The sequence below is a fragment of the Oxyura jamaicensis genome, chromosome 23 (genome assembly GCF_011077185.1).
Source record: "Oxyura jamaicensis isolate SHBP4307 breed ruddy duck chromosome 23, BPBGC_Ojam_1.0, whole genome shotgun sequence".
NCBI lineage: Eukaryota > Metazoa > Chordata > Aves > Anseriformes > Anatidae > Oxyura > Oxyura jamaicensis.
This window is the reverse complement of record NC_048915.1, coordinates 5,293,365-5,320,741: the sequence shown is the minus strand read 5'-3', so window position 1 is coordinate 5,320,741 and position 27,377 is coordinate 5,293,365. Positions and strand designations below refer to the sequence as shown.

The following is a 27,377-nucleotide window of genomic DNA, read 5'->3' as shown; positions in this document are numbered from 1 at the left end:
CAAGAACAATTTTCTTTTACTGGGAATAGGCAGCAAGAAGCAATGATTTATGATCTATCCCAACCTGGAGAAGATTATAACCATCAAACACGAGGTGGAAAGCTCCACCGCCCGTTATCAGCCCTTCAACAACTTTTTTCTTCATACCGCTTTATAGCTCTTAAAAAAAATACTGTTTGCTTTATTAAACTTCAGGCCATAATTCCTGGTTGAGTTGTCACATGCCAAGCCTTAGTACGGAACGATGTTTACCTAAGTCGCAGCACCCTTGAATCGAGCGACATAATGTTAACGTTAACCACGGTAAGGTGAACACCACCACCACGGCAAGAGCTATTATGAAATCCTATTATTGTTAGCTAAAGCCCATTTGATTTTTTTAATCATAGACTGTCACTTATTTAAAAAATATTAGCGCTTCAATATCTATGCTTTTTTTAGATGAAGGTAAAAGCATACCGTGTACTTATTAGATTCAGAAGGATACTTTCATTTTTAATATAACTACCCAATTTCAAGAGTACAACTGAAGCCTAGAAAGTATTTTAAAAGTCCTTCACTCACCTAACACCTCCAAAGGCACTCTTAATTTTTTCTAAGGCAAACAGCGGGGAACCAGGCTGATACTTGGCAGCTTATTTATTAAAGGTAGATGAACTGCAGCGTAATCCTGCTCCACTCACTAATGAAGCAGCAGAGATGATTATGCTGCATAACTAATGCACCTCTGCCACCTACAGTACAGACTAAACCACATATCATCTCGGAGGGTTAAGCTGAATTCTGCATAATTATGAAGCATGACTGAAAACATTCTTTACACTACAAAATTGTTTAAGATTGTTGCTGAACATTTCTCTATTGATATTTTTGTGCCAATTTTGTTGACCCTTCTGAAATACCAGGTCTTTCAAAAATGATTTCTACATGGCATTTTTCCATCCTTGGTTAACTCAAAGTTAGTTGAATCCATTTAAATTTGATACTTTTTCAAATAACTAAGTTCCAGCAAACACATTTGGGGCTGAGATCAAACACAGGATGTCTAAAACCAATTCTGAGAATGTTACCATGCCTGGTTGTTATGACAACACCTTTAAACTTAATACTCTTACCCCCAAAGACTATTTTATTATCTGGAATCAATAGTCAAACTTCTCATAAAGAATCCTCAGGTATGCAGAGCCCAATTTTGCTTTCATATCTGTGCAGAGCTCAGTAATTCAATTGCCTGATGTAAGAACTAGAGAAGAATAAAGTTAACCTGCCTGAATGCAGCAGAATTTTACCCTCCTCTTCCCCCACCCCATTTTTAATATGTATCCTTTCAAGAAGTGGATTCTGAAGCCTGCTGACTAGCAGTTTACTTACACATACACCTACTTTTACATACATGAATTGTCCACTATTGACTTCCAAGAATCCTGCGTACATCAAGTGAAATGCTAGAATTCAACCAGCTGAGTGAATGCACACATTGGAAACCGGTTAGCAAAACTAACGTACAGTACTACTTGCTACCTTTGCAATATCATTAAAAAACAACAACAACAACAACAAAAAAACACCAACAAAAAAACACTCGTAACCAAGTGCTTTGCACTGCTGTAAAATATTATAGAAGATTTAGGGTGAGGGACAATGGCTCTCTGAATTTTCTGTGTGGAAGTTCATCAGCACCATGTGTCATTTGCTTAAGACGTTGACAGCTTTTTGAAAGGACTAAATCAGCCAAGAAATCACTATCGGGTCGTCATTTCCATACACACCACTGCTCGAACTCTCAGCACACAAAAAGATTGTATTCTCCAGGGCTCTAGTTGAACAGACTCCCTCTTCTCACTTTATCTCCCTATTGCTTTTATTTCTGGAGTTAAGCAGCTCATTGTTAATGTCAGGTTGCAGGGTTTGGAGCTATTTTAGATCCCAGATGCTGCTGGCCATCGGCATCCAACTCAGATTTTGCACTGAAGCAGCACTGGAGCACCAGCTGAGACACACCAACAGCGATGGCAAGGAATGAACAAAGCAGCTGCTTCCTTTTCACACACGTCTCAGGCTAAGAGAGCCCCCCCAGCAGGGCTGTTTTGGCTGGGTACCCCATGGGAGTGTCCAGGATGGACGCACGGTGCAGCACCACAGGAAAAGCACCAACAGGTTTGTTTTGGGGGGGATAAAACCACTCCCAAAGAACAAAGCGAACAAACCACTGCGGTGGGCTGAACTGTGACTGCAGACGGCCACCCATCCAACCTCAAATCCCCACCTCAGACACAGGTTGCTTCACCTGAGCAGCTCCATCTGGCACTCAGGGCTACGGAGGAGAAAAAATACACAGTGCTGCAGGAGGGAACATGCTGGAAGGTGCAAGCTGTAGTCCCAGAGCTGCAGCTTCTCCTCCTTCCCATTATCCAGGCAGCAGGCAAGCCACTGTCACGCAGCCAGACCAAAAGCATCCCTCCCCTTCTCCCACCTTTTTCCAGCTGCTGCTGAGTCTGCAGGTGCACAACGGCAGAAAGTAGAGCTCATTCCCAACGGAATCATGCTGCCCTGCACCAGACTGGATAGGTCAGGGATGAGATGTTCTGATAGGTAAGAAACCAAATAGCTACAGCTACGTTTTTAATAGAAAACGTCGTGCTCACCTGCAGCTAACTACTACCTTTTCACTGTAAGGCTTCCACGGGTTTGAAATAATCACTAGGAAGCATTAATGGTTAATTGATAATGGAATATTTAATTACAGATAAACACAGTTGATCCAAAGCAGCTGCATGGTCCTTGAATGCAAATGCCCTGGCTGCTGTTGCTGAATCTCAGATGAAATGGGAAGGATGCTCAGCAGGCAAGAGTCAACAGCAATCACTAAAAGCAGAGAAAACACCCCAGGTCTCCTGCATGAGCCACCACCGACTTGTCTGTGCATAGGGGTAACGCCAGTCAGCACCCGTTAGTGCTGCTAAACAGCAGGCAAAGTGACAGCAACCCGAAACAGAAGGGCACATGGTAGAGGCGAAAACAGTCTGTTGGAGAGGCCGCTGATTGCACTGTGACACAGAGCACATGATGTTTATACCTCCAACTTTTCAAGGTCAAGTTATTTTTGTTTTATAAACCCAGTGCTGCCTTGTTGTCTTCAATAAGGAGGAAATACATCACAGAGAGTTTTAAATGCCCAGAGCTAATTAAAAGCTGAAACTTCTTTCTGCATTCCCCAACACACTTTCGTACTACAGTAAGTAGCTGAAGCTTCAACACCTACCATTAGCCCAATAAATGATTGGATTTCTAACAGAGGGGCTTTTATTCCCATGACTCATGGGGCTATTTTTGACCTCTGATACTGCACTTTTCAGTATTCCAGGGTTTTGTGTCTGTTTTTTTAAAGTCTGTTAGCAATTTGCAAAAACTTTTCAAGCCTCTCCATATCCATTTCCTCTTCCTCCTCCCCTTCCCTGCTGCCATCGTCAGGAGATATGAATCACTGGATTAAATATGCAGCTTCCTGAATATGACAACATGTTAACTGGAAATCTGGGCTCTGGGATGACTAACTAGCAATGTAAGAATTGGTGGTGGCTTGTTTTTTAAAGTAAAATCAATAAGCATTACTCACTGATGGGAATTCAGTTCCCATTCTATATTAAATATCGTCTCAATTCAGGAGTCACTTGGACAAAGAAATGAACTGAGCTTGCCCCCAGAAACTGCCTCCTGTATTTGCCTGAGCGTGCAAATGCAAACAGCTCTCTGGAGGCAACCAGACAGGGCAGCAGAGGCAAAGGAGGATGGGCAAGGAACAAGCTCGTTTCAGCCCTGGCTTCAGTCTCGTACCCACTGACCATGTTTTTGGACACTGGCTTGTGCTTTACCTATAAAAGGCCCTCAGAATCACAATTTACCATTTGAACCACATGAACACTTCGCATGAGAAAGAACTTGTTAAAATATGTCTAAGATACTGTAAGATATTGAATAAATTTGAAGGGTCCTCAACACCAATGTCAAGCAACCAGTGCAGAGAAACCCATGCTCAGAAAGCACAGGAACTCCTGTAATTGCTTGAAGAGCATTTACCAGCCCCAGGAAAAATTCAATGGTAGTGAGGATTTAGAAATAATGTGTTTCTTCATAGCTAGGCCTGATTTTTTCTTCCCTCCCGCAATTTAAGCTCATCTTATGCACAGCACATAGAGAACAGATTTTAGCTTTTTATGTCACAGTCCTTTGTGATACAGGCAACGAAAGGCACGTTCCCAGCACACACGGGGAGCTTTGAGGACAGCAGGCTCTGGGCTCCCCACAGGAGCTGATCTCACCAGGTAAATACCCAGAACAGGGAGAACAGAGAGCTTCTGACCTGCTCCCGTGCAGACAGGAGGCTTTGAACATGAACAACCATTTTAATCTTAGCTCTTCTCTGAATAAGCAGGGAAAAAAGCTGCCCTAGGAACACTTGGGTCATTTTGTGGTTGAACGAGGTCGGTGGAACAGTTTATTTACGCACATTTGTGATCAGGCTGCAAGTCCCAGTTGTTTGTTCCATCAGCATGGCAGGGGAGGACTACGTTAGGAGGGGCCCTGCAGAAGACGAGTTCATGTTGTGATCACAGGTTTTAAATGAACTAGAGAGAAATATGGGCATGCCAGGCACTGCTCTCAGGTTCCAAGCAGATTAATCTGCTGCAGATACGTGCATGGTCCACTACGTGAAGCTTTCCTTCTGCTGTACCTGGCACTAGATCTGGTTAAATTTCAGACCATATTAAATTATGGGGGAAAAAGAACAAACAAAATGCCAGCACAGATATTCAGCAATAACTTCCAAAATGCTCCATAACTGTTTCTTTCCCTGCGGGTATTTGTGAGGTCATTATTCCTTTTCAAACAGAAACCCCTGCAGCATTTGCAGATTTTCTGAATTTCTCTCTTCCCTGTCTTTTACTTTGTCGAGACAGCTCCTATTCCTCACCCTGTCCCCGGGCCCCCACCCTGCACACTGGCTGCAAGTTTAGATGGCCTGTCAAAAATGCACCTCTCAAGCACCAGGTTCTGAGAGTTTTACCAATTTTATCCCGAAGGGCTTCCAACATTTTTAACGTAAGCTCTAAGGCATTTTATTCTTAAGTGAAATTGAAACCGCCAAGTTAAATGCAGCTCCCGTGATTCTCCTTTATTGCATAATACAGGAAGGTTAATGGTATCAAAGCTCTTCTTTTGAGCAAAAGCAGTGAAGTGTGGTTTTCTCAACTATTTTCTTTATTTCTTCTTTCACTCTTGTATTTCACATTGGAATCAAGCATTAAATATTTATACCACTCAGTCAGCCATTCCTCCCTTGGCGCAATTAGTATTATTGTACATGGATGGCAATGATTAATCTGCATTCACGCACCATTATCTATTTACAATCCCAATTCCGGCTTTAATTTGGTTCCACATGGAGAGAAAGAAAGAAAAAGAAAAATCAATAAAATGTCAGAAAGTGAGTTAGAGCACTAGAATAGTGGAAGGAGATATTTGCAGACAGAAGATCCAATTTGAACTACCCTGAAATTTTATAAGTATGAATTTGACCACAGTTACTTCCTACTGAACCCAAACACAGCGAGCAAGCAGTTCATTGTACAGATGCCATACAAACGGACTGTAAGAAAGCTTGAAGTCAAAGGTCACAACTGGAGTTGGGAACTCTACTTGAAATCCCCTTACATCGAGTGCGTTATTTGGAGAGAATGAATTTAAGCATGAACTTGAGGGCACACACAAGCCCTGGTGCTATTCAGAATCAGGATGTAGCCAGATACCATCTTAAATAAGCCCAAACAGAAAAAAGACAAAGAAATAACACTAGGGCTTTAGTACTGCCTATGTTTCAGCAGGGACCAAGCTGAGCCTGAGAGGGGTGCTCGCATTTCCAAGGTCACACCAACATTATTGCAGGACTGGGAGTTGAGCTCTGAGGTTTTAAGATTCAGAAAAAAAGCTTTTCTGACTGATAGGATATGGAATACTTGTCACCTCTGACACTTGGTGGGACTTTGACTCGGCAACGGCCACGTCAGACACGAGCAATACATGACTGGAGAAGGTTTCCACATCTCTCCTCTCCCAACCCCAAACCTCTGCATCTCAGAGATCATCTCAGAGATATCTGGAATTAATTGTTCCAACCATTCAGGATCCCATCCAAGCATTGCTGAGACACACCCTGTTTGCTTGGGGCACACAGCTGGCACCAGCTGAGCCCCGGCCCCCAGCGCTGCTTGGCAGCCCCGTGGTGCGGCCTAGTCACAGCCGGCAGCTTCCTCACAGCCACAGCCCCTGGGGCTCCATCGCATGGCAGCACTGGGGCTCTTTGGGGATTGATTCTTCCTTTCAGTATGACCAGGGAACATATTGCTGAAGATACTCATAGCTGTGCATTATTATTCACTTCACCCGTACTTTTAACTTTTCATCCAAACCTCTGCTCAAATTATCATGAGAGGTGAAGTACCATCAATTCTGAGCATCTTATTTAGCATGTCTGCTCTCTTAAACAAAGTATACTTAAGCACCTCTACGCCTCATTTTTTGGTGGCAAGAGACATCTCAGCACAATGGACTTTTACAAGGAAAATGAATAATTAGATCAAGTTATTGTTCCTCACTAAACGCTCTAGGGGATGGAAAGAATACACCTGCATCTTAATGAAAGAAGCCTCCCGATTCGGATTCCACCTGATTCTTAGTTCCTGGATGCAGCTCTAGGGCTAAATTCCCCTCCTGATTTAACTAGGTCACAGCACTTTTGACCTCAAATACTCTGCCACCTGCCTGTTTTCTCTCAGCAGAGCTGCACAGATCTTTTAACAACAGAATTCAGATTCAGCTCCAAGAGCAACAAATTTCTCCCAAAGCCTTCCTGTTGTGGTATCTGCCTCCATCACCTCCAAAACCAGTAATGGAAATGAAATCTGATTAGTTTATCACTCAGCTTGCTTACTCTTTTTCCTCTCACCCCCATTCCATCTAAAGATGAAAGCATTTCCGTGTGGCAGCAAATCATCAGTCATTGACATGAACCTTAATTAATGCCTGCTCCCAGATAAATTTGCCGGCTAAAAGCAAATCAATAATTTTTTTTGCAGGAGCCTTTACACTGAAGTTTTCTTATTTTTTCATTTATTTTTTTTAAGTGACATTCCTCAGCTCATCTTTAAAAGAGTGTAAACCAAAACCTTGGCTGATACAAGTCAACGTGGCTCCATTAGAGACAACAGAGCCGAACTAATTTACACTGTGCAGGGGATCTGACAATCTAATTTCTCTGCTGTTTTCCTTAACCTATGAAATGCTTCAAAATTATTTCAGTCTCATTAGTCTGAATTCTCTTGGATCTCCATGCTAGATTAATTATGGTCACTTAATGAAAGAATCCATTAGTCCACATGTATTTCTGAAGCTGTCACAATGGAGCAATTCAGCAGATAAGATGGTCTCTGAGGAATTCTTATTAAGTGAAGCAGTATTTATGCACACACCTCCCTACTATATATAATTGGTTTCTTACATTTACACAGAGAATTACATACATATATATACACATGCATGCATATATAAGCATGCATTAAATTGAAAAGAGCAAATGGCTTATCTTGTAGGTAAATACTTATTTTTCAAGGCATTAACAGAGTTTAGATTTGCATTTTTGGAATAAAATCCACTTCAACCTGAAGGCATAATTTGACATGCCAATTACGACAGCAATGAGCAAAATGCAGATGGTGCATAAAGGTAATTGTGAAGTAGTCAAGCTGGCCATGAACAGAAAGAGTCTGTCTTCATCGTAATGCAGCTAAAGCCACATTCCTGCTTCAACTGCAAAGCACTGCCGAGTGGGACGGAGTCTGGACGTGGGCTTTTTGCTGTGCACCAGCAGCTGGGGAGCCGCATCCCAGGGCACGAAGTGCTCCCACTCTGTTGATACAGATCCTTCGGGGTGGGTCACTACCAAAAGCTATTAGAAAGGCTCTTCCTCCCACAGAGGACACATTTCAGGGACTGAACAGCACTGCTAACAGGGGGAACTTGCAGACTTCTTGCAAAAGGAAAAAGAAGAGCCCGTTTCCCCCCACCCAAGTAAAAGGGACCTCAATGCAGCCACCCTCACTACAAACTGATTCAGTAGAACGGAAGTCAACTGACAGAACAAATGTGTTTCTTTATGGCTCAGGAAAGCAAGACTGCAAGAACACAAACCCATCAACCACGATGGCAGGTACCGGAATAGGAGACCATATTGCTGAAACGGATGCATTTTATTACGTGAAAGTACTTACCATAATACTTCTACTACAGAAACAGCATTTGGCTCCAGTCATACCAAAAGAAAGGTAACAAACATGATTATATTTATTCTATTCAGGAGAAAACAAACACTAATTCAACATAACAGAAGAACAGCTAATGCAATTGAAGCTTACTAATGCCGCATTGCAAATCCCCCAAAGAAATCTGCTACAGCTTTATTACAATTTCCTATAAACCCTTTCTGCCTTATTATCAGTGCTACAGAGATTGTTTTTCTCAGTGCAGGCAGAGTTAGATGTGTTGATAGCAAGAGACACTATTTATTACTTGATAAATAGCAACCGCTTCCATCACTGCAAGCACAGATATACTCACGTCTTTGTCAGTCTAACAATGCACTTAAGTTCCATTAAATTTGGACTCTTTATTGACAGATTAAGCTGGAAAGACATGGGGCATGTTTGCACAACAGTCAGCCCACATAATTCTGAGGACTGAGCCCAAGAAGTTGAAAGATTGTTCAAATTTCAGCCTCTCGGTTTTCCAGCACACCGGCTGCAGAAGTTGCTTCCTTTGGGAACTGGTGCACAATCAGGTCAAGTCACCTTTGCTTTTAAATTCATAAAACTCTGAACTGATACTGCCTTCTACTGCCTAACGTTACGACGTTGCATTAAAAATTTAAGATGCCAAGCTTCAGTTACAACTGGAGTCTAGGCTGGAGCTCAACCACATTTGGACCAGACACAAAATTGAGTTTGTTTCTTGTTTTTGTAGTTTCTACAAAGGCTCTTCTGCAACATAACAAAGAGTCCCAGAAACCAGGAGAAAACAAGACTTGCAAACTGAAGCTTAGGTAACTGACAGCTCTATGAAGACATGCTAGAATTACAGCAGTCATGTGGCTGTAGAAATTACAACAAAATGCAAAGCAGCCTCAGGATGAAGAAAGTAATCAGAAATAGCAAGTTGTCTGAACAAAGACTGTTTTCTGGCTCCACATTTACCTCAGTAGGATTTGAATGTGACTGGAGTTTCTACATAGGACTGCAACTTAATGCTGATAATAAATAGTGGCACACAACCGCACCAACTGCAGAAAATACATCTTTACAGGCACAGCACTTCCATTTCCCTTTTAAAGAGGAAGGGAACTGATGGGCTGTGTAACAAGGTGAGATGGTAAAGCCTCCAGAGGAAGGTGTAAGCCAGGTCTAATGGCTCCTGCCTCCGGGCGAAAGTCTGAACTAATCAAGTGATGAACAGCCCCTGGGTGCCGGCGCTCCTACAGCTGCTCAGGGCCCCGGTCACCCCCAGGGTGCTGCCCCAACGGGCGCTGATTGATGGCAGCATCACCAAAGCTTTGGGAACAGTGTGTCCTGTTCCCTTTTCCCTTCCTCATCAAATCACAAGGGGCTGAAAGTTTCATTTATTTTTATTTTCATCGCTTTGAAGTGCACATGAACTCGGAATGATGGCAACGTGCCTCCTGGCCAGAAGTCACAGCCTACGTAGGTTGTTTATAAGGTGCTTTTATAAGGTGCTCAACTCTTACAGCCCCGTACACTTGTGGCCCTTGCTTAGCCCCTGGAGGAGTGCTGCTCCGTTCCAGAAAGCTCATAGAAATCTGGAACAGGGATCCATCACTGCTGTACCTCTGGGTGCTTACATAAAAGGGACTACATTTCCAGTCCTTTTAGCAGACAATTTTGAACTATCACGGTCAAGACTGTTTTACTTTGTAACTTCCAACTGCAGTAGGGTGACAGTGAGACTACAATTTCTGTTGAAAAGGGCTTAGTGGAACCATCTGCTTATTTACTCTAGATATTAATTTAGCATGAAGTCCAAAACTGAAGAAAAGCTGCATAATGGCTTCAAGCCAAATCCACAGAAGCCACTTTGTCCTTAAATTCCAGCCTCAAAGCTGCTCTAAATACTTCAAGCAAGAGCCCTTGTGCATCCTCCCTGTAGAGAGCACCAAGTGCAGAAGCGTGGTGGGACAGGGCAGTGCTCTCAGCAAGTTCCAGCACTGAGCAACACCACCAAGTGCCAGCAACTGGAGACCTAATGGTAAACCATGGAATCTTGCTCAAAATCTAACCCCAGGATCTATGTTGCAGTAATACCTAGACCTGCGATATAATTTGACTTTATAAAACATTTTAATGCACCTTTTCCATCAGCTTCAGCAGTTTTTTGACCAGACTGCAGATTTGTGTTGCAAGCATTGTGCTTTACAGTCCAGAGACAAAAATGAGATTTTATCCCTGCTCACGCGCTACGGCACTGCAGAGCTGGCTGAGAACACGCTGGAGTCTGTTCCGCCACGTAAATCAGCCGTGTCTCCGTGTGGAACAGCAGACCAAAACCCATCCCTCATTTACACTTGGCACCACAGGATCACACACCAAGGCCAGGAAGTATGGATAGCATCCTCAGCCTCATTCAAAGTGGTGTGCAATCCATTTTTCTCTTTAACATTGCTGTTTGACAGTGATTCAACACGGCTGGTTAGCAAACTCTTCCATTGCTTAAAAATTACCGTGACAGGTATGGAATAGTTTCTTGTCACACCCTACAGCTAACCACCAAGAGAAGGTAGTTTCCCTTCCTCCTTTGGTGGAGCCACGCATGTTTATATAGTGACTGTGTCTGCCTTCATCATCTTTTACATTCATCTCCATGGCAATTTTCTTTTCTAGGCATTGTTAGCTGCCTTTCTGGGAATTTGTTTCCAATCTTATATTTATTCAGAACTGGCATTGCCCCTGCATACAACAGCTGCTGGAAAATTATATATATCCCATTAACAAACAATACAACTGCACTGAAAAATACAACCACAAAGCTTGAAGAGGTTTTCTGAAAAGTAAAATTTTACTTTTTTTTGTATTTAAACCCTCCAGTTCCTGGATACAAACCGATTCTAGATAGAAAAGGAAAAGGTTGTGCCATTTTTATTTTTTCAGAAAGGTACTTGGCTGGATGGACAAGGTAAAATCCAGGACATCTGAAAAGCTGCTGCACCACTTTCTCATATTGCTGCATCACTCCTATCAAACCCTTCCATACGTGCTCAACTTTTGTTCAGAATGAGCAGAACCTTTCCCATTAAGCATTGCTTCCATTCCCTCTTTCCTGAGTGTGCTCTCATGCCAGGACTAATGGGCAAGAGAGGAAGAAACCTTGGGACTCACCACCGCCAGTTACACCACCGGACTTCCCATGCAGGCAGCGCCAGGCTCGTTCACAGTGACTGAGGTTTGTTGTTATCCTTTAAACTGAAATCAAAACCCCCACTGCTTTGTGCATCCTTACAAGTAAACACGACTTTGGGATCCTGACAGCCATTTCCATCCGTCGGGAACCTAAGCCTTCCAGAACAGCAATTCTGAGTTACTGAAAATCCACTTCTGTGCTACCAGCTGCCAAACCTAAGCTTTAAACATATTTCACTTGGTATTGGACACTTGCATCAAACTCTGCTCAGTAAAAATACCTTCTACCAGGTATCAAAAGAACAATGCCCTGGTAATTAGGCAGTCAAGGAGGTCAAATGAAAGCAGGGCCATAAACAGCAACCACTATTTCAGAGCTAAGTCTTATGTTCAGCTCAACGTGCATGGCAGGCACGTTACAAGATGGTGTTGTTCTGGCATCTCAGTTAACAGATGTACAAGAGCAACTTTGCTCTACAAGATGGAATAAAGATGTGCTTGCTTTGCTTCATGCTTAAGGCAGGATGAGAACATCCAGAGATGACTGTGTTGTGTGTGATGATTGTGTTATTTTCCTTCTTAAGTCTGGAAGGGATAAAAATATTCCATACTGCAGCAACTTAAAAATCACTGGAGCTGGAAAAGGAGCAAGAATCTTCATCTTCCTCCCACTGAACCCATGGCACCTTCCCCTGGCCGCCAGCACAGGCACTGGGCTGTGCAATTCCCTTGTTTCCTACTCCCATACTGGGAAGACTATAGGATCAGGGAGAGGCATAGAGCTGATAGAGCAAACACCTGGTCTGCTCCCCAGTCTCCTAAATAAACCATCCAACTGTCTTCAAATCAAGGGCTTATCTGTTTAGTATCTAACAGGAACAGAAATGACTCCTGATCTTAGCCAAGCAAGGTAGCATAAGCCTATTCTATTCTATTCTATACTTCAGGGTCCTATCTGCTCTGCATCTCTGCATTTCATACTCATCTGCAGGGTCCCGGGACCTGAGAGAAGATGCTCTCATAGTTAGGCAAGGCTCTGGGACTTACAGGGCCAGGACTCAGCTTTTCAGCCACAAGCACCCTGCAAAAATAGGGCAATCCATTTAATTCGTAAACTTAATGGAAAAATCCTTCCATAGCAGCGTATCACTGTCAGACAAAGAACACAAAGTGCCCTCTCTACACAACAAGAGCACACCACAGTTACAGCAAGAGCCATGGTCAACAGCAGCAACAACACACAAGTTCAACTACGGCCACAGGTAACCAACCGCAGGAACAGCGCTGGTGTAATCCACATGCTCTAGAAAGCACAATCCAATTAATATCCCTTTTGTCTCACGGAAACCTCTTTTGCACCTTCCTACTAAAAGTGAAACTGCCTCTTGGTCTCCAGCATGAGCCACTGTAATATTTTATGCCTGCAAGAAGGTTGCAGGGGCAGAGGGAGAAGAAGAATTGAATTACCCTCCAAGGTCATTCAGGCAGACTCTCAGTAAATGAGGTCTCCCTGAAGATTCATAAAACTAAAATATACATGTCCTGTATATTAAAGCTTAAAGAAAAAAAAAGATCAAATATTATTAGAGGTCTGAGTGAGAGCTATAAAAGGCAAGGAAAAACAACACAGGATCAAATTCAAAAGGAGCAGAACAGAGGAGAAAAAGATACAGATATGAATTGTTTCCAACGGTGAACGTGTTTACCTCATTATTTTCTGATACTCCCATCCTCCCGTCAAGGTGTTTGGGATAGGGTAAAAGTTAAACAAAAACTAGGCACAGTTCCCAGAACAGCAGCCTGGGAGCACTGTATCTTGCGCAGACAGCCCATCAGTAAACCTCTCAGCATTTCGCACAGAAGAGGTCACTGTATAATTATTGACAGCACCAACGGGGAAGCGGGCAAGGTGACACAAGGGGCTGACGGCCTAGAGCCCAGCTCCCCCAGGCTGGTGCTCGTTTCATGTGCAGTGTGCTTAAAAGCCTGGATGTGCTGGGGATAGGACCTTATTCTGGAAGAGTCATGTATGCACCCCCATTTATTTGTTCTCATACCCTTCCCGTATTTTCAGAACAGGCAGAAATTTCCTGTCCCACCTTTGTTCCAGGCCCAGAGTTGTAACTCCCCACAGACCAGGGCCGGAGAACAGACCAAGACAACGCACTAACTGGGCATTTCAGGAGCTCCTCATGGGTCACTGATGCCACCAACTGTGTTGGCCGCTCTGTCCCCTCCATCTGAGCCCAGCACCCTCCTGGTCCAGGCACGAAGGGCTCTCAGCGCCTGCCCTGCAGGTTCCTGGCCCCGTTCGCAGGGCAGCCAGCCCCTTCCAGGCCTCCTCCCTTCCCTTCGGTAGGGCAGTGCTGCTGTGGCTCAAGCAGGGCTAATAAAAAGGCAGGCAACAAAAAAGATTTTCTGTGGGATCACCGAGAGGAATTTTTATGAGGGAGAGAAGATTCGGTAATGATGATGTTGAAGAAGCAGTCGTTTGTACAGAGTGGTCCCCGTGGTAATTTCTACAGCAACTACAGAAGTATAATATATAGGATTATTGCAAGGAAATCTCTCATAATGAAGCAGATTCTTAACTTGGTTTGACATTGTCATTTTACACTATGCTATTTAATGTGAGACCAGCAAAGTAATAAATACTTATTTTGCCAGGATATCAAAGCCCTGTGAGAGGTGCAATATACCAGTTACAGCAATGAATTGTTAAGCTAGGTTCTCATTTTTGCACTGAATACTTCATTGTCCTCTTTGCCTCTTTAGAGAGGAAAAGAGTTACCTGCTTAAACCACACCGGAAGGTTTGATATTGCGTTCTCTGATATGTTAATGTTTGAGCTTTACTGTATCTAGTAGCAGACACAAGGAAGCTTCTTCTGTAACATCCAGTCAATGAAGCTATGGATAAAATAAGACTTGTTTATCCCCTTTGCTTGCCCAAACGCTTTCCTTTCCAGGTCATCATTAATGGCTTCAGCACTTCCCATCAAGGGAAAGGTTTTGAATAGGTCCTTGCAGCATCACGTATATTTACTTAGCAAGCAATTGAATAATTGGAGCAGAAGAGCATAAACCACCCTTAATGGTGAATTATTTAAAAAAATCCATTTTCAAGAGGCTAGTGTAACAAAATAGTTTGCTGTTGAGAGAATTCCAAGCATTCGATCCAAGTCAATAAATTATTGTTTCTGAGGATCAAGTGGTACATCCTCGTCAGCAAAGTGTGGACTCCTGTGTCTTATAGAGCCAGCACATCTGACAGCAGGGCAGCAACTCCACTTCAGAGATTCCCTCAGTGAAAGCTCTCAGAAAAGGAAAACACTCATTTAAACTTCTGCCTGCCAGTGTTCTCCCATCTCCTCCATACATTTGCAGTCAGGCTATAACAGGGCTATCCCGACGGCGGCTGCCTCCTCCGACAAGAGCCCGCAGCTCAGTGGCTGTGCTCAAAGTCATGAGCAAGTTTTAAAGAAAAAAGCTATTGAGGGACTTGGGCACCATTTCATCACACAAAACATAGTATTGTAAAAATAATCTCAGCTCTCAGAAATTTGATGTCTGCAGAATTTGATTCGTTGAATGAGCTGTATTTAAGAAAACAATGCAAAAATTATAAAAATCTCCACGATGTGAACAATTCCTATTACAATCTAGATAGTCCATAAGGATGGAGCCCATGGCTACAGGCAGCAAATGACTGCAGGGACACAACCTGTTATGTCCCCAAAAAACTTACATCTCCCAGAGAAAAAGCAAGAAGAGTAGAAGGGAATTACCCAAGGTTACAGAAGTGAACTACAGCAAGCTGTATAGCAGGAGTAAGCCTACAAATTTTAGGAGGCATTTAACATACAGAATATACACTACAGCTACACAAGCGTCGAGCAAAAAGCAGTGCACTTGTATAAAATATTTTGCTCAGACAAAAGTTTGGAGGAGGGAGAAGGATTGGTTAATTTGGGCTGTTTCCTGCTGTCTGCTTAATATCAATGGATGTAGCTTGTGTCTGTTCTAGAGTTGGACAGCGAGTGTAACAGAGATTTAATTGGCATGAAGCCCACGGCAGCCTCTGCCAGAACAGCTGCTGCCTGTCTGGGAGAAAAGCCATTCTTCTTGCCAGCGTCCTCCAGTACCAGCACACCAAAGACAAACAGCTACATGGGGCGTTTCTTACCTTATGGGCTGAGGACTTAAGGTTAGTAAAACATACGTATGTGTGCACACAGAGGTTAAAGAAGTTCGCTCTGCACTTAAACACGTGTTTAGCATCACCTTTCCCAGGCGACCTTGGCACGGAAAGGGCAGTGGTGCCAAGCAGTGTGCTACTAGAGAGGCTCAGCCTTCGCTGGGCAGAGCACAGCTGGAGCAGGAGGTGGGCATTGACTGGGGCTTAGCTACTGTGCTTTGGGTAACCTGCTTCTGCTCCAGCTTTGTTTTCTTTTAAATACATATGGTATTACTTCATGGAGCCACGGATATCTGTAGGTGGAAGTACTCGAGAGAAGGCAGTTGTTATAAACAAAGGAAATATTGTTAGAGTTTGGGGGTGGAGGAATCATTACCAGAAAACTGGAAACACACTATTTTTGCAATTGTACATAAGATGTGCAAAGGAAGAGCAACTTCCTCTACCTGTTGGTACACATCAAACTTCATTATGATAACTCTATTGAAGTGCAGGTGAGTCATTTAATATTTGCTGCGCCACTGTTAAATTACCAACGAGTACAACCAGGAATGGATTTTTACAGCCACAAGATTAAATTATACACCCTCACTTCACTCCCAGAGAGGACACACACTGATAAAAGGAAAAGTCTCCAGTAACAATGAGTAACAGGTGCATTAAAATAAAAATCAACTAACGGGAGGGAGGCGCACTGTCTGTTCTGTTGACAAATGTTACCAAAATATACAATCCAAACCACAGTAGGCATGAGAGGGAGGTGATCTCACTATCAAGGAAAAACAGGCTGCATGTTCAATTCAAACAAACGCTATCAAGAAACATTCCTGAGATCCGTACTCCTTGAACCTTTGTTATCTTACCCAACAGCATCTTATCTAGGGATTCACAACACTTCAGCATTTGCATACAGCATTTAAAAGAATTCCTCTAGAATAAACTGCTTATCGTTTCCATGATGTCCCCTCCCCTCACTTACAAGATGGCTTTGCAGTTTGTCCTTTATTTTTCCCCACGCGTAACGCATCCGAGCTGTACTTCACGCAAAGAGAAGCCGTGTCCCAGGTTAGACGAGCAAGAAGCTCACGACAAAGTACGAGCAGAGCGAGGCTCCCGGCTGACAAATCAGAAGCGTAGGCAGCCCCAACATCAAGACAGTAAACAAGCAGCCTCACACCTAAGCGCAGCGCCTCACTAAATGATTTTGTTGGCAACCCAGAGAGACAACAGGGAACAGCCACAAACTTTTATGATCCCAGTAACTTGTGGAGATGATGTCCTTGGCCATGCCATCAACACAATGAGCAGAGTAAAATGATCTTCCCATGAAGAAAAAGCTTCATAATACTTTCATCTGGGTATCAGCCAAAAATACTTCCTCAGGGGACGTGAATTCTAGTGGTGCAGATGTTTAATTCCCATCGAAGCCAGCAATGCACAGCCCGTTGGATACCAGCTGGTCCATCAGCTGAGGGATCTGAAACCAGCCCCGAGCAGGCAGAGGGCAGAGAAGCCAGACAGTCCCTGCTACCCAGGCAAGCTGGGGTGGCCAAAACCACAAAAATGCCCCTGTACTGCTTTTAGCCCAAAGCCCAGCTCTCTAGGCAGTATCACACAGTGACTCTTTAACAGCATTTTTTTTATGGCTTGGAAGAAGGAACCTAGTAATGCAATTACTTTATTTAATACCATGTAATGGCTCAACAAGCTTGTCAGCTACCTGCAAAAGAGAAAAGTATGGTATAATTGCACTAAAGTGGAAAACATGAGTAACTACTCATATAAAAAAGGATCAGAAATAAAAAGGCAACATTGTGTGAATTAGAGAGAAAATAAAGCCTTTATGACATGCAGCTGAAGATCTGGCATGGTTTAGCAGCATCTTGAAAACCAATTCAGCACAAGAGACCGTTCCCCTCCCGGTGACCTTAGCTTGCCACAGTCAGGACAATAATGGGGAAACAAGAAAGAAGGAGAAAATGTTGAAAGCATGCACTCTTCACAGGCATGTGAAGTGGATAAATTGCGCTTCTGTACAGAGTTAGTAAGTCAAGGACAAGACACCTCCAGAGAGATGGTTTTCCTGCGACTGAGTAAGAGAGGTGGTACAGAGCAGCGTCAGTGTCCGCTCTAAATCCGACCCTTGGCCTTTCGGTGGTCTGGCATCCCCAGCTCCCAAAGCAGTGGTTGAACAGCCCCTCTGCAGGGTGCAACCAGACCTTACCAATCTCGCTATTTTATGGTAGGAAGGAGGAGACGGGAAAAAAAGCCACCCTTTGTAATAACTTCCCTGATGACCCTCAGGAACGTTAAAAGCAAGCCTGGAAAGGCCCAAAATCGAGTCCAGGCTCTGGACGCAGGGCACGATGATGATGGCTAGCGGCGCTGTCAGAGACCGGAGTGACAGCGCTTTACTTTCACAGAAGGCGGCAGCAGCAGCAATGGCAAGGATGAGTCTTATTCTCATTTTCTTAGCTAGCTTCTGTGCAGGAAGAAAAGCAGCAGTGTTTGCCACCTCAGAAATAGCTTATGAAGAAGCGTTTCGCTAAAAGGACCCGTGTGTACACCTCAGCTAAAGAGAGAGCTATTCTGATTAAAATTAAGTTTTTGACCTTAGCTTTATGCAATTGAGATTACTTCTATCGCTACTAAAGGCAAAACATTCACCAAAATATCATCAGATTATGAAAGGGAACACATTACTTCTATTTACCCTGTGGTTTTTAAGATAACATTTACCAAGTCCTTTTTTTTTTGCAATCACAAATCTGACTAAGAAAGACTACAAGAGAAGAAGCTTTCAAAAGTATCTTTAGATTCACACTGTATAATTATGAGAAGCGACAAAGACGACAGTGCTGAACCTTTTCCTTTCTTCTGCTCTTCTATAAATGGTAAGCTTTCAGACATTACACAACTTTGCATCTCTCTACATCATACTTTACATAGATCCTATACGCCCTAGCGTGTGTCTGATCTTTTCAACTGAACTCTCAAATGTCAACATTCATTTACCTTATAATTAACATCATCGTGAGCGGTGACATTTTTCTCATCTTCCTGCTTTTTTGTGTGTGTCTTGATAGGTTCTGTCAAGGGGCTGTTTTTACTTTCACTTTTTAAAAGAAATAGTAAAAAAATGTTCTTTCAAATTAACAGCTAACGTACATTGAGAAGATTGGTGCTGATGAGGCAGTAACTCCGAGCAGTGCCGACCTTTGCAGCTTTCTGGCAATGAATGGAAAGTCAGGGCTTCACATTTCTCAGTATGCGATCCATGTAGTGTCTTTTGGATTTGTTAGTTTCCCGCATTACCTTTTACATTACTCCTTCCAGCATGAAATTTTCACTTACCGTGGCAAATTGGTACCAATTTCACACCTTCATCAACACTCATTAACTAATAGGCAGAAAGGTAAGGTCTTGGATGAGTGAGCCAGTCATCTAGGCTGGTGTTCTTTTTGTTCTGTTCTTAATGAAGTGTCAGATACTAGAGAAACATTGTTATGTATTATATATAAGCTTTATAGATTCTGCTTCTCACTAGCAATCTAAACAGGTCCACAACAAAGATTTTCTTCTGCCAGGACTGATGGCAAAATCTTTTCTCCATAATTAGGTGTCTGCAGTCTCAGGATGCATTTCCAACGACTGCACTGACTAGATAACGACACTAAGCAGGTATTTTAGAACAGCCGCAGGACTTGATCAGATTCAGTTAAGAAAATGGACAAAACACACTAATTTCAGGAAACCCTTATGTATACCCAAATGATAAAACAAATAGCCCTACCCAACCATTTTGCAGCCTACCGAGTGATCTAAATTCCACCATTCCACAAGGAGACAACACGCTGAATATTCAGCATTGGCATGAAGGGGCTCATTCCCACATCTCCCATGAATTCTTCAGGAAACCTAAGCACAAGCAATACTCACCCCCCCCCCCCCCCTTGGAGATGCTGCCGATTATTAGGCAAAGCACCTTCCAGAGACTGACGTTGCAGCCCAACCAAAGGGAGAGGCAGCTTGGAGCAGGTGGTTTACCTTTTAGGTAAACACTGTCAAATGAAAGTAAAGACTGGAAGCATCTTACGGCACAGAATATCTTGCCCATTCTGCACTTGAATTTCCCTTCGCAAAACACCCAGCAAACTCAATGTACCTTAGTGCGTTATCAGGAAGAGACAGTCATTTTTACGTTATAGCTCCCTATAAACTCCTATCAGATTACTCTTTTTCTACTTTATTGTGATGTTCCTGACTCGTGTATGACAGCAGTGGCAGGGGGGTAGCAACAACCTCGCAGCCATTCCCAGCTGTAGCCACCTCCCAGTGTGCTAAGACGAGTGTAAAACACTCTCCTCAGCAAGGACGGCGTGTGGAAGAGCAGATTCCTCCTGGCAGGGTGTCAAGCTGACTGCCACCTCTGACGGATAAACCTCTCGCAGGGGACAGGACCAAGGAATGTGAAATCGGGATGAGCACAAGCCTTCTCTGCTGGCTTTTGAACGCACCACTGCAGCGTGAGGACAGCACGTGTGCCCGCAAGGCTCCTGGCTCCACTGATGAACCACAACTCCAGTCCTGGTAGGCTCTACGGTATTGAGCTCCTGTAGGTTTATAAATACACGCTGTGTAGACGCTCAACATGCAGCTAAGGAAAGGGTTTGGCCACGAGCCCCCAAAGAGAAGATGAAGGCAGTCACAGCCACAGGAAAGGCTCTGCCCCAGCTCAGATGCAAGAGCATCAGAGGTTGGGCATCACTGGGTGCTGCTGCCCACAGATGTTTGGGCTCAGCAATCACTGTTCTACCTGAGGAGCCTCTAGCGCAGAGAAAGTTACTGCAGTGAAGGTGCTGTGTTACGGCACAGTACAGCTTGCCAAACCCCAGCACACCTCTCGGCACCAGGGAGGAGAGGGACAGCATCGGCTGGGGCCCCACACCGGCACTGACGGGGTCGTTCCAGTGCTCCAGCCCCAGGATTCACTTAAACAGAGCCAGCCTGTTTTGATGAATTATGTAGGTAATTCAGGGACATAAGCAAACATTCTGCTGAGTTCAGATTAATGGCCTCAATTCAAAGTGAATTTTATAAATGACCTAAACCAAGTGGGACACACGCTGTCTCATGTGCATTTTAACACAATGCAGTCCTTAAGGCAATTTCACTGAATATCGTCAATTCCACATTTAAATGAAATTCCTGGGGAAGATCTGGAAAGAACACAGATAAATGAGGCTAAATAAACTAAATCAGGGAAAGAGCAAAAGACTTTTATTTGTAGCTCCTGAACTCTGGGAATTGGGGAATCTGGAAAGTCTCTTAGGCTGAATTATTGAGATAATAAAGCACCTGCTGAAGAGACCTCTAAATGCTGTAATGAAATAATTTCATTGCCCCAGAATAATCACAAATGCAGGTTCTCTTTTGAGAGAAGAAAAAAAAAAAAAAAAACGGAAGGGAAAGCAGGATAGATAAATGGAATGCAAATCACCCTCTCTGCTCGGAGTAAGCAAAAAAAAGCCATGGCATGAAAGGAGCAAGGTCCTACAGAGTTTGTTCCTGTTTTATTTACTGTTGTGGGGTCACTTGAAAAGGAGTGGGAGTAAACAGAAGGCAAACAGAAACACAAAAGCACAACCACGTTCAAGTATTTTGTCTAGGCTTGTTTTTTTCAACACCTAGACTGGAACCAGGGTTTTACAACAAGCTTCTAGGTTAACTCTGACAAGTCATCCAACCCCAATCCTGACATAATTAAATGATGTCACAGTTAAGCCATCTGACCCTCACTCTGACATAATTAAGCAACGTAGCAATTACAGAAGCCCTATTAGTTGCAACAGAATTACGTAATAAAGAAGTCATCTGTAATACAGGAACGACTCCCTGCTTCCAGTCTTTTGTTCCCCCATCTTTACCTTTCAAAAAGACAAGTTCTACAGAAGTCGGGGTGTTTCATAATTTAATACTTCTGCGATCCGCTACATATGAATATTTAACACTGCTGGGAACTTCAAGAAGTCATCTTGTACTTACAATGAATGGTCAAAATTTCAATTTGTTTTATTTATACTCTTGTTCTTAGCCACAAAAACTCTGAGAGGAGCAGAAAAGCTAGTCATTTCCCAGGAACAACTGATTTAACCTTTTGAAAACAAGCAAACAAAACATAGGAAATTTCTTTCTTAACGTTCCCACACAAACCTGCAGAACCTCGCTTCATTTTCATTTACTAAAATGTAATTAATGAAGGCTTTTAAACCCTCAGAACCTTTCAAATTAATGAAAAGTCCACCCAAATAAATTAGACATGTAGTCCAAGAGCTGCAGATTTAAATTACTGTAGTTATCCTGACAGGAACCAAGAAACAGCTGTCACATACAATTATTTTTAGGGCTGCTACTAAACCATTTTCACATTATGAGCTGCCACCTCTCAGCAGCTAACAGCAGCTTCACATTTTATCATGACAAAAAATTAGAGGCACTCGGTTATCTCCTTGGGTATTACACACGCTCGTAGCGCACCGGGCGTTAAACGGAGACAAACCCCGCCACCAGGGGAGGAAGGAGCCGCGTTGCATCATGGCGGCTATGACATCACCCCAACCGCCCAGCCAATCGGGCTGCAACGGGAGCTCAGAGGTCACAATCGCACTGTGAAGTCATCGCCCTCACCAAGGGCCGCGGCGCCTCGCCGCCATGTCGTGGAGCTGAGGGCCCGGCGGCACCATGGCCCCGCTGGCTGGCGCGCCCCGAGGGCCGCGGCGCGACCACCTCCTCTTCTACGTCTCCATCAAGAAGAAGGCCAAAGCTGACCAGGAGACTGCCGCTGGCACGCAGCTTTCACAGCAACGCTCCGAAACCTGGAAAGCCGTGGCCGGGGAGGAGAAAGAGGAGGCTGAAGACATGGAGGAGCAGCACGAGGAAGAGCGCCCGAGCAAGGGGAGAGCAACAGACCCTCTAAGAGGGGTGAGGAAGAGAAGGCGAAGGAAGCCAAGGCGCAGAGTTCGCTTCGGCACAGCAAAGCAGCCGCTCCCTGCTTTCTTTCTGTTCATGGCGCAGCATCGTCCAGAGCTTCAGAAATCGAATCCACACTGGACAGCAGCAGAAACTGCCATGAAGTTAGGGAAAATATGGCATGAGCAGCCGGAAGGAGAGAAAGAGATGTACAAACAGCAGGCTGCAAGGCTGAGGGGGCAAAAACAAGCGAGAAAAGCATAGAGGTCAGGGCGTGAGCCGGAAAAGGAGCTCAAGGCAGAAAAAAATGAGCAGGAAGCGAAGACTCGGATGGCTTGCTTAGCTGATAAGGCTGTGACTCCCCACAATTTCACCTCGTTACTGGTGTGGCTGTAGCTCCTTGTGAAGTTTTGTGCAGTTCATGACAAGGCTTAGTAAAAATAACTGCAAATGGTAGATAACCCTGATTTTTTTAGACAGGGCAATAATTCAGAATTAATATAGTTGGTTCCACATTTATGGCAATGGGAGGGTTTGTGCACCCTAGGGATGGATGTTGCCTGCTTACCCACAAAGAAACTAGCAGCGAGTCTTCCCTGTCTCCTCTCCCCTCCAAACCCCAGGTTAAAGCAGGCTCTTTCCATGCGGAAGGGATTCTGTTCCTCGAGCTTAGCAGGTCCTGGAGCCCAATCGGCCATGCACACTGCTGTCCCAGGGCAAACACAAGGCACGCGGCTGATGCCAGGGCTCTCTGGCTGGCCACCTGCTTGGCCTGTCCACAGCACACACTGTGCGTGCCTTGGAGGTGATGGGGTGGGTAGGATGGAGCACACAGCTCCAGTTTTCAACCTTCAGCCCTCTGAACAACAGCATCATTTGGAAGGGATGGCAGCTGCCACTCTGAAGACAGAAATAATCAGTAATAGCCTCTCCAGGTCAGGGAGCAGAGGAAAGCCTTGGGAAGGAGCACAAATTCAGACTCAAAACCAGGACAGGTACCAGTCCCCAGTGAAGGGCCGGAGGACAGGGAGGTTTCTACTTTGACCCCAATCTCCCAGCGGGTTCCTAATAGAACAGGCACAACTTATTTCCACAGCAGGGCCAGCGCCCATGTCTCTTCTTTAAGCAACCCAGCCCCAACTTCTTTCCTTTGGCTCAAGCAAAGGGGTGCCTAAACTTGATCCAGAAGTCTACATCTGTTATAGAAAGGCTGACAGCCCATGCTATTTATCAACTAAAGCAAGATAACCTCTTGCCCAAGCAGTGCTTGCTGACTATCTGGCTCATAAGGACATCTTTGCAAAGCCTGCACTTTGGAGAGGAGGTCAATTGCTTTCCAGACTCTCTGAAGTCTTTGCTTGCTGCATCTCAATCCCAGTGCTCTGCCAGCTCGTCTGGTCCACGAGTACAGCCTCTCTGTCCCCCTGCCCCCTGCTTACGTGCTTTTCTTTTATTTTTTAAAGGGAAAAAACAGCAGGATAGAGGACCAGGGAAAGCATTCACTCTTAAGCGCTGTCTGGTATAAGAGGCTGCTGTTATTTTTTCCCCCACATGCCCCCTGCCCCTAGCAGCCATTTTCTTCTGAAGTTAACAAATTCCAGCCTGGAGTTTTAAAGTTTAACCAGTCTCCTCTCAACTCATGAAGATTCACATCCAGTTCCTTCACCTAACATGCTGCACACATACATAAGCAAACAGTGAAATAGTCAAAACACTTCTACGCTGCCCATGCTGGAGCACAGCCTCGGCATAATGCATGAGTGCTGTAGTCAAATGTTGCTTTCTTTCCTTCTATGTGCACCAAGGGAAATACTTAATCTCAAAAAGTCACAAAACAAACTGGGCTCCGAAGATGCGTCTGTCACTTACTCCTCACACCAAATTTTCGTGTTAGCACCATCTACTACAGTACCTGGAAACAAAGCCAGCGGTCAGCAGCTCTCACTGCTGAGAAACTTACAAACCCAGGACACGACCCTGGTACACTATCACTGCAAATGCTGACATACTCAGTAAAAAAAATAATACTGCGCTGCGACTTGATAGCAGGGACAAGAAATATCACTTTAATGGCTCTCATGACTGCATGGCAGCTAACAGTTTGACAGGATCCATCAATTAAAATCTATTCCCAGCTGCACTGGTGATGGCCACACCAGAATGTACAGCTATTTTTGGCACATTACAAATATGAAGTGGTTAAAAAAGATGCATCAGAAAGGCCTAAGATATCACCCATCCAATTATACTTATAAGGGAATCTTTGTCTTCCATTTCTCAACTTGCATGCTTCTTAAACAACTGGCATTCAGGAAAGATCATGCCCTGTGAAGCTGGTGCACAAGTTCCGCTCAATTTAGCTCATCACAAGCTGCTTGTGAGCGATGTCTTCAAATACCTACAGCATTGCCTCAAAACATACACTTCTTTGTAAACACACACAGTAAACTCCCAGTGTGGCTATTTCTACCAGCTTCTGCTGCTGAAATGCAGCCTGAGAGGCCATCAGCTTTTCTTTAGCTTTTCTACATCACAGCTAAAGCATGCACCAAAACTCCCAGCTGAAGCCTATGGTTTCTTTTGGTACCAGAACGATACAGCTCACTGCAAGCCTTTGCACGAAAGCTGCTGCACTTACTTTTCATGTAGTCAAAACTAATGATAATGACATTATAATGGATCTGGTAATATCACTTTTATAGAGCTTAATGCTGCCTGCCTTGTCACTGCTAAGGGACAGATGAGTAAAGAATACTTTGTAAATTCTGTGGGAGAAGATTAGCTGGACTACTTTCCCTTCAAGCCAGCTAAATGGATTCATCCGGATAGCTGGCAGAGAGACAGGCTTTGCTCTCCCTGCTGTCTTGATGCAGAGGTTTCTAAGGGGCAGAGTTTCGGAGCACAGAAGAATAGCCAGAAGTATTCTATCTTTATCCAAAGCCTTCAGAAACCCACTTTCCTGTGCTCCGACTGGGGGCACAACATCTGTCACCACAGCCACAGCAGCACTCATACATGTTGGATCTCAGATAGGTTATGCACCTAGGTCAGACTTCAAAGCTGGATAAACAAACCAACCCTCAAGCTAAAATTTTACACATTTCCCCACCTTTCTGAAAAGAAAAAAAAATAATAAAAAAAAATAATAAAAAAAGCCTGAGCACAAAAACATACAGCATCAGTAAGCTGACCTGGATGCCACTCTCAGGCTTCTGCTGGCATTGAGAGAAGCGTATCGCTGCAGATACTGCCTCTTCTGCTTGTTAAATGGGAACAACAGCACTTCATCCTGCCTCCTTCATTTAGCTTCCACTCTCCTTACAGTAGCAATTTCTTCCCATGTGTGCAGAAGACAGTCCAAGAGCTCTCCTATTACAGCAGCAGTACTGGAAACACCAGAATATTTCTGAATAGCAGATGTATTTAACAGATGTTCTCTGCAGTTACACTTCTAAGCTGTTGCTTCATCTCGTGCCTATGTAACACAGGCACGAGAAGTCCCTTTCAGAGAAGCTGACTGTCACACTGGGTGCCCCACCAGGTTAGGACTAAAAGCAAAACAAAGCCCACAAACAAAACACTGCCCTTCTTTCTGGACGTTGCAGCAAGGAGTTGAGCCTTTCTACAGGACTCGCTTGGGTTTGAGTAAGCAGATGCACCACTGAAGCTCAGGCATCCCTTGGCATATTAAAAGTTATTATTTGCCCTACTGGCATTTCAGAGAGCTAAAGGAAATATTAAAAGGGGAGCATAAAATTAAAAGGTTATAGCAAAAATCTATACCAACTACAGCACAGTTAAATAATCCACTGTTGGCATCTCTGTCCCCAGAGGGCTCTAAGTGATGGTCACACCATCTCCCCAAAGCCTCCGCAGCTGCAACCAGACAAGCCTGGCAGAGACCTCCCCCAGACTCAGCTTAGGCAGCAGCTGATTCCTTCTTCATGACTCAGGCTGGTATTTACACTGTAGAGCCTTGTAGGAAGGGCCCTGCCTTGAGTTAATTGAGATGTTACAACTTAAACGCTTACAAAAAGCAGAAACTGGAAGCGTTCTTTGCTCATTAACTGGCTGGCAAAGAACCTTTTTGTTTTAAAGAATCAATAACTTGCTTTTATTCACAGCTTGATTTTAATGTGACCAAAAAGATACCAAGTTGCTCAGAAACTAAACAGCTACCAGCGCTATCTGTGGTGAAGAGCGCAACAGCTTGCTTCTTTTAAGTCCATCTTGCAACAAAGCACAGGCTGCGCGTTGCAGAGCGCGTACCCATCTGCACGGATCTGAGAGAGGCAGTACATCCTGCCACCCTTGTTAACTCTGATTTATATCACAAATCACTGCAATAACAAACTCGTCTGCGTGCCTGTACAACATTTAGCACAGGGCAGCCCTGCTTCGAGGATGCTACACGCTAGGACAGCTTCATTAAGTGCTCCTCCATTTCCCTTTCTGTCCACCGAGGTAGTGTACTTAGCACGGATAACGCCTGCTGCCCTTGCAGTTCTTGGTGAGAGGGCACCTTCATTCCAACTCTGAGTGAAGATAATGAAACAGGTCTTCAAAGGCGTGCTGCTCCCACTGAACTGCAAACCCATCTGTTTCTTTTATTCGATAATAGCTACCAACAAAAACCAGGTGTTATGTTATTAGAAGTGCAATTATAACAGCAGTTTGACAGACCCGATTTTGTCT

The 27,377-nt window shown here is 44.1% G+C and overlaps 1 protein-coding gene across 11 annotated transcripts in view; it reads right to left on the bottom strand.

The window, feature by feature from the left end:
* CSMD2 (CUB and Sushi multiple domains 2) overlaps positions 1-27,377 on the bottom strand; it is a 333,924-nt gene that overhangs the window by 169,437 nt on the left and 137,110 nt on the right. The window contains exons 1-2 of one of the 11 annotated variants that reach the window (XM_035345335.1): positions 2,474-2,549; positions 2,267-2,314 (exon numbers count right to left, since the gene is read on the bottom strand). The exons of 9 other annotated variants lie outside the window; for them this stretch is intronic. Coding sequence is in view for 1 of the 2 variants with exons in the window: in XM_035345333.1 (XP_035201224.1) it covers positions 2,474-2,544 (71 nt within the window). In the remaining variant the exon portion in view is untranslated. Of the gene's footprint in view, positions 1-2,266; positions 2,315-2,473; positions 2,586-27,377 lie in introns of those variants that run through there. One more of the 11 variants, XM_035345333.1, reaches the window with a different exon arrangement.